The sequence below is a fragment of the Chiloscyllium punctatum genome, chromosome 15 (genome assembly GCF_047496795.1).
Source record: "Chiloscyllium punctatum isolate Juve2018m chromosome 15, sChiPun1.3, whole genome shotgun sequence".
Lineage (NCBI taxonomy): Eukaryota > Metazoa > Chordata > Chondrichthyes > Orectolobiformes > Hemiscylliidae > Chiloscyllium > Chiloscyllium punctatum.
This window is the reverse complement of record NC_092753.1, coordinates 26907127-26923029: the sequence shown is the minus strand read 5'-3', so window position 1 is coordinate 26923029 and position 15903 is coordinate 26907127. Positions and strand designations below refer to the sequence as shown.

Sequence of the window (15903 nt, the reverse complement as noted above, 5' to 3'; positions counted from 1 at the left end):
CATGGTTCAAATTGCATGACTCCTCAGTGAGATCTGTAGGAGCTGTGTGAGGTTTGCGGGTGCAGGTGTGGCTGCAGCATTTAGAAAATTGTGATTTTATTCTGTCCCAAAAAGCATATAAGATTGTTTGTCTTCAGGGTCAGACATTTTGGGCACAGCCAGTGTTTGGAAAAATTTAAAATTTAACGTTGTCTCGGAACTGTTCAGTCAGTTTGGAACTCCGTGGTATGCCTCAGAACTTGTGACCCCAAATTCCAGTTTGCAATCCCCTGCATTGGGGAGCTCTGCCTTCAACTTGGAGCTACAGCAATACTGAATTACTCGTCCCTCTGATGCTATGGTTTACCGTTTATCCTGTTTTTATTCTCGATCATCATTTTCCTTGCTGATTCCTAGCCTTTCTACAAATGCTGCAGTTCCTCATGAAAGGAGAAGTGCAGAAAGAAGAATTGCATCACGAGCCAGAAAGCAAAGGCAATTGCATTCTGAAGTACCAGGAATTTAATCTGTTCTTTAATAGAATCAAGTAGCAAAGAAGAAAGACTGCAGATGGAACAGAAGTTCTGGTTGATCTGGTTATTTACGAGAAATGATGGTAGAAAAAATATTAAGAGAAGTTCCCACATGAAGATTTTGTGGATATCAGGAGGTTCTTTCTAGTTTTGGTTCTGGAAAGTTGTTGATGACTATGTTTTTATTGTGAAGAGCTTGAGCCAATGATTGGAAAATTAAGCGAAAAGAGTGCAGTCATCCTGAAGTAAGGTCTTGTATTAATAAAGGTAATCCTCACCCTTTCAACTAAAGCAGTATATTGGATAGACTGTATTTTTCTACAAACCTTGTTTGTACTGTGGAAACATTTTGCTGGGCGAAAGGTCTTGTCAAGATGCCTTTTCAAAGGTTGCAAGTAGTTCAAATGGACAAAGAGGAATCCGACATCATTCAGCAGTGACAGACATTTCTATAATAATGGTTCAAGTGCCACTTTTCAGAAGCTCTGCAGTGAGTTAGGTAACTAATTGAAATATTCAACAAGGAGGAAAGCCAAAGTGAACAGAATTATTGGCATCAGGGACAAAACAATGCTACCTCCCAGGCCTCAGACTAAATTAGCGTGAGGATTCTGAAGGGAGCACAAGATGAAACTGCTGAGGCAGCAAGATTATACTTTATGTTACAATGATTTGTACCCCACAAAGATAATATTTTACAAACAACAAATAACACGTCTTTAACAAGGTGTCAAAAGAGCGTATTTGCATTGGATGGGCAGTATCTTTCTGCAAACTATTTCTGCTGTATTACTGTTTTGCTGTTGGATATACAATGATTCTTGAGAATAAATTCTACCACTTCCGTCAGAACTTGAATTCATCAACTCACCATCATTTAGGACTTCGGCTGTGTTCAAATGTGTTTTTAACTGTGACTGGTTAGTCGCATTATATCATCATTTTGTAATGGCAGAGCGGCCGTTAAGTCAACTCATGCAGTAGCGCAAAGCAAGAGGTCAATTGGCTTCTAATTTGAAATAAACAGCTCTCATCTATCAAGCCCTGCAATATATTAACTTTTTAGTTGACTTCTTGTAGCATCCTTTATTTTGACTGCTATCAAGCTCTGATTTAATGATGTTACCTGAACTAATATCATAATTGACTACTGCCAGTTCAAGTTGAGGACTCTAGTTTGAAGTGGAAGGATCCTCCTGTTGTGATCATTGCAAGGTTCACGTATACATACTCGCCGCTCCTGTAATAAATAAAGAAGGTATTAATGAGCAAATTAACTAAGTGAACTCTCAATAGATGGGCCAATAAAGATCTCAAGGACATACAGGCAATGTCATACGTCACAATGAAAATTGGTTTGGCCTTGAAAATCATGCAGCTGCTTTTATTTTTGAATGACTACAGTTGAGCAGTGAACATATCATGTTGTTTGGTTCTGCGTAGTAATCCAGGCGAACTTGATGGAAGCAGTAAATTAGAATTCTCGCTACCATTGGGAAAACCTTCTTTCATTATTTCATTTTGTTTCACCATCTAGCGATTCCAAATGTTATTTCAATGTCAATGAAAAGCATTCTGATCACTGGCTCATCAGTATCCTGAAGATCTCTGCTGACCACAAACTACAAGAAGGTCAGAGGCTGGAAATTCAGTAGCAACCAATAGCCTCTTGGCTCCACAAAGCCTGTCTAGCTTGTACAAGGCATAAGTGAGGCATGTGTTGGAATGCTAATCACTTGCCAGAATCAGTGCAGGACTGACAACATTACGAAACTGGGCAAATGTTTTGCCGAAATTTACCAAAGGCTCCTTTGAAAGGATCTTTCAAACCCATTACCTGTACCATCCAGAAAGATGAGAGCAGAAGGTACATGGAACACCATCATTTTCAAGTTCCTTCAATACCCTCTACCATCCTGACTGAGAATGACTGTATATTGCTGAATCTACATTCGCTGGGTTAAAATTCTGGAACACTCTAGCGGCACCGTGGCTATGGGACTATAGCGGTTCAATAAGGCATTTCCCTATCTCATCAACAGCAATTGAGGATGGGCAATAAATATTATCTCAGCCTGCGATGCCCACATCCGATTTTCAACGATATTGCTTTTCGGATGAAGATTCTAGACCCAGTGTTGACTGCCATTGGAGAGAGGACTTAACATTTAAACAGCTGGCCAGAAATAAGACCAGCATTGTCTTTGTCTATGTTCATCTTCTGATTTTTAATTTGGATGAAACAAATATTTCAAGATTTGGTTTTAATATTACATCAGTAATATTAAAATACTAACTGATACATCTGCAGTGGACTGCAATTAATGGATAACTCAAAACCTCCTTGTTAACTTTGCTTGGGCCATTAACTGCACTACCTCTCGATGAAAACATTGAGATCCACCAATTTGAAATTACATTTTACTGAGAATTGCCTCGAAGGGCAATGCATCAGTTCCTGAAAGAGCCCGAATTTGGATTTCTCTGCATGATGTGCCTTGTCGTGTGAAATTTCTTTTTGCTCAGCCTCAATTTGCTCAAATATTCAGTTATTAATGTGGTGATTTTCCCTTTTGATAACCGCTTTGAAAGCTCAAATCTGTTTCTAAGGAGAAAATCCACTTGAAACAAATGAGTTCTCATAAATGTATAGTCTTATTTAATTCTGTAGTGTGTGCAGGTATTATGTTAGAAGAAGATTTTAAGGAAACCAAAGCCAGATCGTTTAAGGTAAATACATGATTCTCAAAAGTTTTATGTATTCTGCTTTTGTCCTTCTCTGGAATGTAATATGAATGACAATTAACATTTGGTAAAATAGATTGAAATTAATTTTGTATTTTTAATGGCAGGCTTAATTTGATTGAGTGCAATTCTTTTTATAGAGTCTTAAAGTACTTGGCTGAGGATGTGGTGAGAAATTATTCTTGCATTCTATTCTCCTCCTCATACATCTGATAAAGGAGATGTTATTATTTAAAACAATATGTATCCTGCTTACAAAATTTCCATATTTATTTTGGTACAAAAGTATCATCAGCTTTCTTGAGTTGAAGTTTGAGAGTTTTCTTTAGTAGAACAAGGTGGATTGCAGTGGTTAAACAAGGCAGCACACCACTACCACCTTTGGCATCTCTGGATAGGCATTAACATTGGCCCAGCCAGCATTGCCCACTTTTCATGATGGAAATTTTAAAAAAGTGTAGAGGGATAGTTCCAGACATTTAAAATCAGATTTTCAATCTTAATGTAAACTAGTATCAATGCCTTAACTTCCAACACTCTGTCTCGTCATTTTAATGGGGAGGCAAATTTAGACAGCTCTGGGAACATACTTGAGCCATTCTGGAATCTTCATTATATAGCTGTTCTTCCCAAACTAAGCTATTTGCAAATAATTCTGAATTAGTGGCAGAACAGAAAATGAAACAAGCTTCTCTGATATGTAGATAGCCTCTCTTAATTGCAATATTTATGGTGGGCTGCATAGTTTAAAGAACAATTTGTAGATGACATTTGAAGTTTAAACAGTGCAATTTTGATCTTTAACAGATTTGGCGGCACAGTGGCTCAGTGGTTAGCACTGCTGCCTCGCAGCACCAGAGTCCCAGGTTCGATTCCAGCTTTGGGTGACTTTCTGTGTGAAGTTTGCACTTTCTCCCCGTGTCTGCGTGCGTTTCTTCTGGGTGCTCCAGTTTCCTCCCACGATCCAAAGATGTGCAGGTCAGATGAATTGGACATGCTAAATTGCCCATAGTGTTAGGTGCATTAGTCAGAGGGAAATGGTTCTGGGTGGGTTACTCTTCGGAGGGCCGGTGTGGAGTGGTTGGGCCGATGGGCCTGTTTCCACACTGTAGGGAATTTCATCTAATCTAATCAAAAAAATTGAAAATGTAACAATTTGGAACCTTCATTAATATTTTAGAATAGCCAGTTTCTGTAATTAGAAGGTTTGCTATATTTGTATTTAAGCATATTTACATGTCTTTTGATATAAGTTCAAGAATGACTGATACCTGGTTGTGAATTTTTGAATGTATGTGGGGATTTCTCCAGGCCGACATCAAGCCATGCTTCAGAGAGACTAATGTCTCGGGATTTGGTTAGTGTTGGCAAGAAACGGGATGAGTTCCATCATGTGTTTGAGCATATGGGTTCGTCATTCGAGGCTAACCCGAACATCTCTTCAGGAGAATTTGCCCAGGAGATAATCACTCTGGTGCACCAGATTAAAGGTTGGACATACATTATGGCATCCTTTTTATTTAGTTGCAACAAATGCTATTGATAGTGAGATGATGGTACTAAAAGCATTGTTTGTTGCTCATGGTCCTAAATAGATGGTTAAGTATTGTCTAATGGTACTTAATGTTAATGGTAAATTACATGTTCTTCAGAATAGTCTAAAACATTGTATATTAATACAGTGAAATCTGGTTTAAAGTCAAAGCACTTTCGTCTTCTGGTTGCTGAACACATGAAGTGAATGAGTTGGGGTTGTAGCATTGCTTCACTTCATAATAGGTACCAATCCACTTGAGCCTAAAATTACGCACTGTACTTGAAGAGGTCAAAGTTGAATTTGGAGGAGATTCTAACTTGGAACATAAACAACAGGGTAAACTACACGGGCCAAATGTAAGTGGGGGTAATTTACTCCAAAAGGATCTCAGATCCTGATTCCATTCCTGATTGCAGTTTCTGGGCCATTATTTATCTATCTTGAACATATAGCAGAAGGTTAAATATGTTGTTTTTATGTTGTTTACGACAGTTAAAGTAAGTACTTTTCCCCTTTAATTCCCACTTTGCTATCTTACATAATACTTGAGAGAAGCAGATGTATTCTGGAATTTACTTCATTCAGTAAGACGATGGCTACTGTAATATTTACGATTTTGGACAGAAGCTGCTTGGTTCCTTTATTCTCCAAGGGTTATAACTGTCTGTCATAAATGTAGTGAATATCCACAGCCCTGTGAATACAGAATGTCAAAACTTTGCAACCCACTGAATGAAGAAGTCTCTCCTCATTACAATTCAAAATTCTAAATCTTTTAATCTGAGCCTGTGACCTTCTACCTCAGCCAGAATGGGGAATAAGCCCCATGCTCTTGTAATTAAAATCCACATGCTGATTATCTAGCCAATCCAGTGAACTGAAGCCCTCTTCCTTTTATCTAAGTTATTGATGTAGGTTAATTTGCATTGTCTGTTAATTTAAATGTTTGCATAAAGCACTCTGCAATAGTTAAAATATATATGTCAATTATATACATAAGTGAGAATTAAATACATTGAGATATTGGTGCATTGTCATGCAGTGCCATGAGATTTGAATTAACGTGTAACAATATCTAAAGGTGCAGTTGTCTTAATTTTGTATAAAAACTAGCATTTCTGCTTCCCTACTGAGATGTGACCCAAGGTAATGAGTGGTCATGATTTTTGTTACAGAAGACCATTTTAAGTCTTCAGATCTAACATTGCATGACCGTTTTTCAAAGTTGCAAAATGCAGAGAGTCCTGGAAGAAAAGAGGAAAATGCTCGGGGCCCTGAGATACACAGGTATTGTGGTGACACAGCAAGTCTTTTACAGATTTTCTGAAGCCAGCCTTTTATTCCTTAAGGATGTGATTTACTTATTTTGTTTTCCTTTCTGGGAAAGACGGATTGACATGTCACTGGAAGACTTACACAACCGAGAAAGGAAACCTGTTGCCAGAAAGGTATTGTACTGTTTAGCATGTTCCTCACTTTATTCCCTTTTCCATTAGGAATGTTGCATGCACAGGGCAACCTCGATTATCCGAACATCAATTATCCGAATTTCGGGTTATCTGAACACTACCTCAACGTGCCGTAAAAACGCTATCAATTATCCAAACAATCCGTTATCCGAACAAAATACTCCTTGCCCGTCACGTTCAGGTAATTAAGGTTGTTCTGTATAACTATTTTCTTCTGATTCCAAATATGAGGCTGAGAAAATGGAAATTGGAAATTGTCTGTCATCCAACACCATTCAGGTGTATGCAAAGTTCACATTACACTTGTACCTGATTAGATACAGCAGCAAGAAGGCAATGAATGGGCATTGAACCATACAGTAAAGCATTGGTAGGTAGATACAGAAAACCATTTATTATTTGACACTGATGTGCCAGGCTGTGCTGTCTTTTCAGATCAGGAGGGAAAGTTTAAACCTGTGCCCTCTTGATATTTTTATCTTAACGCATCGCAAGCTTCCACTCATTCCATTTGTGCTAGTGGATCCAGAAGATCATTGTGTCTGACCCTCAACAGGGTCTGTAGCGCTTGAGCTCATCTCATAACCAGGCTTCTATCATTCATGGTGGTAGCTCAGCTTAAATCAACCCTGCCTCCTCAATAGACCCAAGGTCCTGGCAACATTTTTTCACTTTTTTTTTAAGTTGGTAGCAAAATACTGACCAGGTCCTATGGATTGAGATGGACCTTGTATCTTGATTCAGTTTCTCCTTTGAACTGCTCTAATCCCTGGACTACTGTTTTATTCTTAAGTATTGCTGCTGTCGTTCACTACTTCTCCTAACCGCTCCACTCCACATTCTCTCAAGACGGAGTGCATTATTATACACTGCTGTTTTTATTAACCCCCACAGTATTAAACAAAAAGCCTGATAATTCTTGCAGCGTTACAAAAATTCAGGGTAAACTGAGCAAGTTGCTATTGTGTATTTCTGTTCTGACGCAATATGACTTGATTTCTAGGAAAAGCTTTGCATTGAAATGAAATTCGTAGAATCCCTGCAATGTGAAGACAGGCCATTTGACCCAACAACTCCACACCGACCCTCCAAAGAGTAACCCTGCCAGACCCATACCCCTGTTACTCTACATTTACCCCGACTAATGCACCAAACCTACACATTGCTGAATGCTTGGACAATTTAGCATGGCCAATTCACCTAACCTTAAAGACTGTGGTGCTAGAAAAGCACAGCCAGTCAGGCAGTATCCAAGGAACAAGAAAATCAATGTTTCAGGCATAACTCCTTCATTGAACCTGCACATCTCTGTATTGTGAGAGGAAACCCACGCAGTCATGGGGTGAAATATGCAAACTCCAAACAGGTAGTCTTCCGAGGCTTCAATTGAACCCAAGTTCCTGGCGCTGTGAGGCAGCAATGCTAACCACTGAGCCATCATGCAGCCAAAACTCAGGTCACTCCAGATTGGACTTGAACCCGCAATCCCTGGATTAAGAGGCCAGTGTACTATCCATTAGGCCACTGAAGCTATAAACTCAGGTCACTCCAGTTTGGACTTGAATTGATCATGTTGCCAAATATTACTTGGTATAAATAAAGATTTACTTCTTTTTGAGTCTGCAGTAGCTGAGTTAATTTTGCTACTTCCTGTTCTTTAATATTTAGACGAGCACGTGGGTTGCTGTAAATCCAGATGATCTTCGGCATGACATAGAGAGAAGGAGGAAGGAAAGATTACAGGACAAGTATGGGGAGACCTATCAAACCCTGGAGCCAATGTTTCTCTCTCGCAGGTAAGTCCCAGAATATCAACAATTTTTTCAAATTCCACTGTGTGTCCTCACATGTCAATCCACTTTATTTGACCATTCACTGCTGAACAGAATAATTTTACTTAGATAAAACTTCAGCAGGAATCGTTATGAGTGTTTTGTTGGAAGAAATTCTTTGCATTGCTGTCGGAGATAAATAAAAATAGTGCTGTACTTAACTCAGCTGAAAGTTAGTTAATTAAGATAAACTTGTTTAACTTTTTTTTTTAATCAGCTAGTTCAGAGATGTTATTACACACCACTGGAGTAGGTGGAACTTGAACCCTGGCCAGATGCCTCGGTGGCTCAGTGGTTAGCACTGTTGCCTCACAACACAAGGGATCCGGGTTTGATTCTGGCCTGTGTGGAGTTTGCACATTCTCCCTGTGTTTGCACGGTTGCATGGGATTCCTCCGGGTGCTCCGGTTTCCTCCCACAATCCAAAGATGTGCAGGTCAGGTGAATTGCGCATGCTAAATTGCCCATGGTGTTAGGTGTGTTAAGTCAGGGGTGAATGTCGGGTGGGGGAATGGGTCTGGGTGGGTTACTCTTCAGAGGGTCGGTGTGGACCTGCTGGGCCGAAGGGCCTGTTTCCATACTGTAGGAAATCTAATCTAATGGAAGTCCAACAGGGGCCGTAATATTTGCAGCTCATCCCTGGGTGATCGCAACCTTTCATTTCACAGTCAAGTGTATTGACCAATTTTGCCTAAGCCCTCTACACCTGGTATTCCCAGGTGGTCTCCTATCCAAGTACACACAAGGCCGGAGTCTGCTTAGCTTGTGCGAGCAGACATTTTCAGCCTACTGTGACCATAGGCATAATGGGTTTTACTTGGGTGTTTTGCACCTGAGGAACAAACTGTCATTCCTTGACTAGAACTCGAGCCCAGGCTTGTGAAGTGAGAGTACTGAATCCTAACTACAGTGGAGCATCCACACAGTTGAGAGTTTTGTGGTTAGCATGGACATTGAGATGGTCACACTACCTGGCAGAAAGGGTCTGGGTGGGTTGCTCTTCGGAGGGTCGGTGTGGACTTGTTGGGCTGAAGGGCCCGTTTCCACACTGTAAGTAATCTAAGTATACTGGAATTCCAAGAGTCAGGGGCATAATTAAGTGTAGTTGCCATCACTAAGGAAAGGGTGCTGCAGATGCTTAAAGAACTAAAGGTAGATAAATCACCTGAGTGGACTACGCTCCAGAGGTCTGAAGGAAATAGCTTTGGAGATTGTAGAGGCGTGCATGATGATCTTTCAGGAATCACACTGGAACTGGGGAGGGTCCCAGAGGACTTGAAAATGGCTCGTGCAGTATCTCTGTTTAAGAAGGGAGGGAGACAGAAGACTGTTAGCCTGATTTTGGTCATTGGTGAAATTTTAAGAGTCCACAATTAAGGATGAGATTGTGGAGTACTTGGAAGTGCTCAGTGAAATAATGCTGAGTCAGCGCAGCTTTGTCAAGGGTGGTGATGCCTGACAAAATGTTAGAATTCTTTTGAGGAGGTCATGAACAAGTTAGATGAAGGAGAGCCAGTGGATGTGATCTGGTTGATTTCCAGAGGCCTTTGAAAAGGTGCTGCACTGCTAAATAAGAGTGCATGGTGTTCGGGGCAAAGTACTGGCTTGGATAGAGAATTAGCTGACTGGCAAGAGGCCAGTGCATAATCCAGCCTTTCTCATGATGGCATTCGGTGACTAGTGAAGTTCTGCAGGGGGTCATTGTTTGGACCACAACTGTTCACATTATATGTTAACACTCTGAATGAAGGAGCTGAGGGAGTTGTTGCTAAGTTTGCAGAAGATACAAAAATAGCTGGAGGAGCAGGTAATGTTGAAGAAGTGGGGAAGCTGCAGAATGACTTGGACAGGAGAGTGGGCAAAGAAGCAGCAGATGGAATACAATGTTGGAAAGTGTTGAGGTTGTGCAGTTTGGTAAGAAAGAATAGAGCTATCTGTTACATGAACTGAGAAAGGCTTCAGAAATCTGAAGCAGAAAGGACTTGGGAATTCTTGGCAGTTAGGAAAGCAAATGCAAGGTTAGAATTAGTTTCAAGAAGGCTGGAATACATCTACAGAGGTGTATGGCTGAGGCAGCATAAGGCTCTGGTCAGACTGTGTTTGGAATATTGTGAGCAGTTCTGGAGCCCAAATCAAAGGAAGGGTAGGCTGGTGTTGGAAGGGGCCCAGAGAAGGTTTACAGGCATGATCCCAGGGATAAAGGGATTTTCATATGAGGAACAGTTGAGAAATCTGGGTCTGATGAAGTTTAGAAGGTTGAGGGGCATTTCAGTAAAACTTACGAATACTGAGAGGTCTGAATAGAATGGATGTGGAAAAAATGTTTTCATTAGTAGGAGAGTCTCGGATCCCATGGTGTACAGCCTTCGTGAAGGGACAACCTTTTTGAACTGAGATGCGGAGTTTCTTCAGCCTGAGCATGGAATTCATTGCCATAGAAGGCTGTGGAGGCCAAGTCTTTGAATGTATTTCAGACAAGAGAAACGTGAGTTTTTGATTAGTATGGGAATCAAGGGTTACAAGGAGAAGCCAGGAGAATGGGGTTGAGAAATGTATCAGCTATGATCAGATGGCAGAGCAGATTTTGAGCTATATCGCCTAATTCTATTCTTATATCTTATGGTCTTTTGGTCTTATCAGCAAAATCTAAAGAGGTTGGGACTCTACTCACTGGAGTTTAGAAGAATGAGAGGTGATCTCATTGTAACATTTGGGATTCTTAAGGGGATTGAAAGTAAATGCTGAGAGGATGTTGCCCCTCAGAGTCTAGGACCAGAGGACCTAGTCTCAGAAGACTGAGATAAAGAGGAATTTATTTCTCAGAGCATTGAGAGTCTTTGGAACTTCTTGCCACAGAGAGCAGAATCTGTGTGTATTTAAGGCTGAGATCAAAGGAAATCAACGGGAAAGGGCAGAAAAAGGGGCATGAGGAATGTCAGATCAGACATATTCTTAATTAATGACCCAGCAAACTCAAGGGGCTAAATGACCTATTCCTGTTCCTATTTCTGATGGTTGTGCAAGTTCACCTTTCCTCTGTGATATTAGTAACAATAGTGTCCGTGAGCATTAAGGTGTATCCAACACTCTGGCACCACGACTTGGATTATTGACACTATATTGTCCTAATAAATGTAGTTATTACACGAGGTGTTGGCCAGCAACGTTTCTTTCTTACACCTTGTGACTAGTATTAAGCATTTCAGTTGCCATTGCTGTTGTGGTTTTGAAACTTCATGCTGCTTTGTTTCGTTTGTTGCAAGTGATGTTGTGTTTGGACCCTGTAAAATCTGTATATTTTTATTTTACTGTATTTTTGATGTAGACTGAAATATGCTGCTCCAGTGCATACACTATCCCAGTGAGACTTGACAACCCTAGGCATGAATTTACATAATGTGGGGAGGTGATGGCCTAGTGATATTGTCGCTGAACTGTTAATCCAGAGATCCAGGTCATGTTCTGGGGACACTAGTTCAAATCCCACCACGGCAGATGGTGGAACAAAAATCTGGAATTAAGAGTCTAACGATGACCATGAATCCATTGTCGATTGTTGGAAAACCCACATGGTTCACTAATGTCCTTCAGGGAAAGAAACTGCAATCCTTACCTGGTCTGGCTAACATGTGACTCCAGGCCCACAGCAATGTGGTTGACTCTTAACTGTCCTCTGGACAATTCGGGATGGACAATAAATGCTGGCACAGCCAATGACGTCCATGAATGAATTAAAAAAACACAAGTATGTGTGTGTAAAAATATGTTCACTATTTCCAAAAGCACTAAGTCAGTTTACAATGGGAAAAAAAGTACTTCACCCAAAATCTTCACCTAAAATCACTGATCTTTTGCAATTGATTATTAAACATGTTTTTCTTTCTGCTGATTTGGTATTCCATAAATAATTCTGACTCAACCTGATATTGCATCCTATAAAGGAATGATTTAATATTTTCTATCATGTTACATGTTTCTTGCTCACTCATGTACAATTTTTATTTGACCTTTTGTTTCACAGATCTGAAAGGTCTGAAAAGTCTCATTTACTGAATCGAGTGAAAACTGATAGAACTCCACGACTTAAAGAACCATCAGTCAGGCTAACGAAGTATCGGGTAAGAATAGTGAAAAAGACATGATTAGTCAGTTCTTTACAACAGATTAACCAGTTAGGTCTGTGTTTTAGAGAAGGAGAGGATATGAGTACGTGTGGATCCAAATCCACAATCATGAAATATGCTGTACACCATCTCATCAAAAGAATGTGTTTAAGTTTCTGACTGCACATTTATTTCTCCCAAGTTTGTTTACTTCTCCTAAAATCCAGTATTGCATCCTGCAGTATGGCACTGAAATGCTGGACTGACTTGTCCCAGTACAACTGGTCCATCTGACATACCATTTGTGCGCTCTCACTTTTAAACTTGTTGTGCTGTTTGATCGTATCTTTTGTGTTACAGGAGAAATGATCAATTTGAGTTTGAAAATAGACTTTTCATTAAATTTGAAATATCATTCTGGTTCTCGTGCAAGTATCTTCTTTCTTAATATATTATTACCAAATGTTTTTAGGAAAGCCTGCACAGGGAGTCTTCGGTAGCAACGAAAAGAAAAATAAGAGAAACCTCAGAAGAGCGGTCCAGAAGTTTGCAAAGACCTCTCAAGGTAATTAATCCTGTCTCTACACATTTTAAATCTGCAGTTTATGGTGTAAATTTATAAGAAGTAACTTCAACATATCTATTCCACATACTAACTGAAATTGGAAAAATAAACCAATGTTTCAGTAAACCAGTTCTGATGAAGAGTCACCTGACTTGAAACGTTGACTTTGCTTTCTTCCCACAGATGCTGCCAGACCTGAGTTCCACCAGCAATTTCTGTTTTTGTAACAGCAAGCCAATCTGGGTGTTTGTACTGTTAATGACTTAAGCATAATATGCGCAAGAATAGCTGCAGTACTTGCTTGGTACTTAATTTGTTTTAATTAGAACATAGAGCATTATAGCGCAATACAGGCCCTTTGGCCCTCAATGTTGTGTCGAGCTGTGGAACCAATCTGAAGCCCAATCTAACCTACACCATTCTATTCTCATCCATATCTCTATTCAATGACCATTTAAATCTCCTTAAAGTTGACGAGTCTACTACTGTTGCAGGCAGTGCATTCCATGTCCCTCCTACTCTCTGATTAAAGAAACTACCTCTAACATTAGTCCTTTATCTATCACCCCTCAATTTAAAGCTATGTCCCCTTGTGCTAGCCGTCACTATCTGTGATGTCATCACTGTCCACCTTATCTAACCCTCTAATTGTCTTATATGTCTCAATTAAGTCTCCTCTCAACCTTCTCTCTAATAAAAACAGCCTCAAGTCCCTCGGCCTTTCCTCGTAAGACCTTCCTTCCATACCAGCAGACATCCTAGTAAATATCCTCTGGACCCTTTCCAAATCTTTCACATCCTTCCGATAATGCGGTGACCAGAACTGTACACAATACTCCCAAGTGCAGCCGCATATAGTTTTGTACAGTTGTAGCATGACTTCATGGTTCTGAAACTCAATCCCTCTATTAATAAAAGCTAACACACTGTATTCCCTCTTAACAAACCTATCAACCTAGATGGCAACTTTCAGGGATCTATGTACATGGACGCACAGATCTCTCTGCTTTTTACACTACCAAGGGTCTTACCATTAGCCCAGTATTCTGCATTTCTGTTACTCCTTCCAAAGTGAATCACCTCACACTTTTCTGTATTAAAATCCATTTGCCACATCTCAGCCCAGCTGTACAGCTTATCTGTGTCCCTCTGTAACTCAACATTCTTTGGCACTATCCACAACTCTACCGACCTTTGTGTCATCTGCAAACCAGCAACACATTTTTCAGCTCTGATCTCCAGCATCTGCAGTCCTCACTTTCTCCTAATTTACTAACCCACCCTTCTACACCCTCATCCAGGTCATTTATACAAATGACAAACCACAGTGGACCCAAAATAGATCCTTGTGGCACACCACTAAACTCCAGGATGAACATTTCCCATCAACCACCACCCTCTGCCTTCTTTCAGCTCGCCAATTTCTGATCCAAACCGCTAAATCACCCTCAATCCCGTGCAAATTTCAATCAAATGTAAACTTAAGAACTGCATGTCCATTGTTTGTTGCATGAATATTTGTGTAAACGTATCAAAGCTATTCTTCAGACATTGATGATATATTAGAACATAACTGACTATGGAAAGAGGTCCATTGAAATTCGAAGTGTAACCCTTGCTTCGCTTTGTGGATTTACACATGGAATTGTTCAAGTAAACCACTTCCTGTGTAGATATTTTTATCACAGCGAATTTGGAGGCAACGAGATGGCACACATTCAACTGCATCTGCTGTTTTTAACATGCCACACTTGAAGAGTAAGATAAGGCAGAAAACAAAAGCTTGTGTCAGACACTAAGAACTCAATGCTGTAGGCAGCCAAGAGGAATATAGAACATGCAGGGATGAATTTGAAAAGGGAGTTAGGAAACCTAGATGGGACAAAAGAATATTGGGAATTAAAATAATGTTGAATCTAAAGATGCCTTATAAAATAGAGATGTAAGAAAAGCTAAGAAAAAGGAGGGCCACTGAAACATCTAAAGGATAGTGGGTGGCACGGTGGCACAGTGGTTAGCACTGCTGCCTCACAGCGCCAGAGACCCGGGTTCAATTCCCGCCTCAGGCGACTGACTGTGTGGAGTTTGCACGTTCTCCCCGTGTCTGCGTGGGTTTCCTCCGGGTGCTCCGGTTTCCTCCCACAGTCCAAAGATGTGCAGGTCAGGTGAATTGGCCATGCTAAATTGCCCGTAGTGTTAGGCAAGGGGTAAATGTAGGGGTATGGGTGGGTTACGCTTCGGCGGGGCGGTGTGGACTTGTTGGGCCGAAGGGCCTGTTTCCACACTGTAAGTAATCTAATCTAATAACCCATTCATAAGAGATGGTTTTGAATGAATGCTTTGTGACCTTCTTCACAGAAGAGGGGGGCAGTGCAAGCATTGTAGTTAAGAAGGAAGACTGAAATATTGCATGTGGTAAAATATGGGAAGGCAGGAAAAATTAAGAGGATTCACATCCTTGAAAGTGGGTAAAACACTAGGACCAGATTTGCCCTACACTCTTAAATAAAACATCAAAGAATTAGTGGGTGTCTGACCATTATTTTCAGTTTTCACTGGATGCAGATCTAGTGCTGAAAGTTTTGGGGACTTGTGGTTTTGGTTTTAAAATGGAGCAAGGAATGCACTGAATATTTTCAAGTTGGTCAATATCACTTTAGCAGTGGACAATTTATTGGAATCAATTCTGACGGACAGGGTAAACTCACTTAGAAAGCCATGGAGGAATCAAAGATAGTCAAAATAAATTTCCTCAGGAAATATAGTTGAGGAATGACTGAAACGAATAACTCAACATCCAGATGCCTTGCAGCATCAAAGACATTATTATTTTAGAATCTGGTAATCAGAGATCAATCAATTAAAGACTGAGTTCCCACAGCCCTCTGTGATAGAAAATTCCAAAGGTTGACAACCCTCTGAGTAAAAACATTTCTCCTCATCTCAGACCCAAGTGACATCCCCTTTATTTTTAAATTTTACTCTCTGATTCTAGATTCCCCAAGGAAGAACATCCAACCTGTATATCCTTCAGGTATTTTGTAAATTTTGATTATGTCAACTCTCATTCTTCAAAACTGTACAGAATACAAGCCCCGTTTGCTTAATCTCTCTTCAAAGGACAATCCCACCATCCAAGG

At 40.3% G+C, this 15903-nt stretch overlaps 1 protein-coding gene across 1 annotated transcript in view; it reads left to right on the top strand.

The window, feature by feature from the left end:
• The window catches only part of LOC140486145 (BCLAF1 and THRAP3 family member 3), a 55331-nt gene that overhangs the window by 24130 nt on the left and 15298 nt on the right, over nucleotides 1–15903 (top strand). The window contains exons 5-10 of the mRNA XM_072584826.1: nucleotides 4569–4747; nucleotides 5970–6081; nucleotides 6182–6242; nucleotides 7932–8059; nucleotides 12117–12213; nucleotides 12671–12763. Of these exons, the coding sequence (XP_072440927.1) occupies nucleotides 4569–4747; nucleotides 5970–6081; nucleotides 6182–6242; nucleotides 7932–8059; nucleotides 12117–12213; nucleotides 12671–12763 (670 nt within the window). The remainder of the gene's footprint in view (nucleotides 1–4568; nucleotides 4748–5969; nucleotides 6082–6181; nucleotides 6243–7931; nucleotides 8060–12116; nucleotides 12214–12670; nucleotides 12764–15903) is intronic.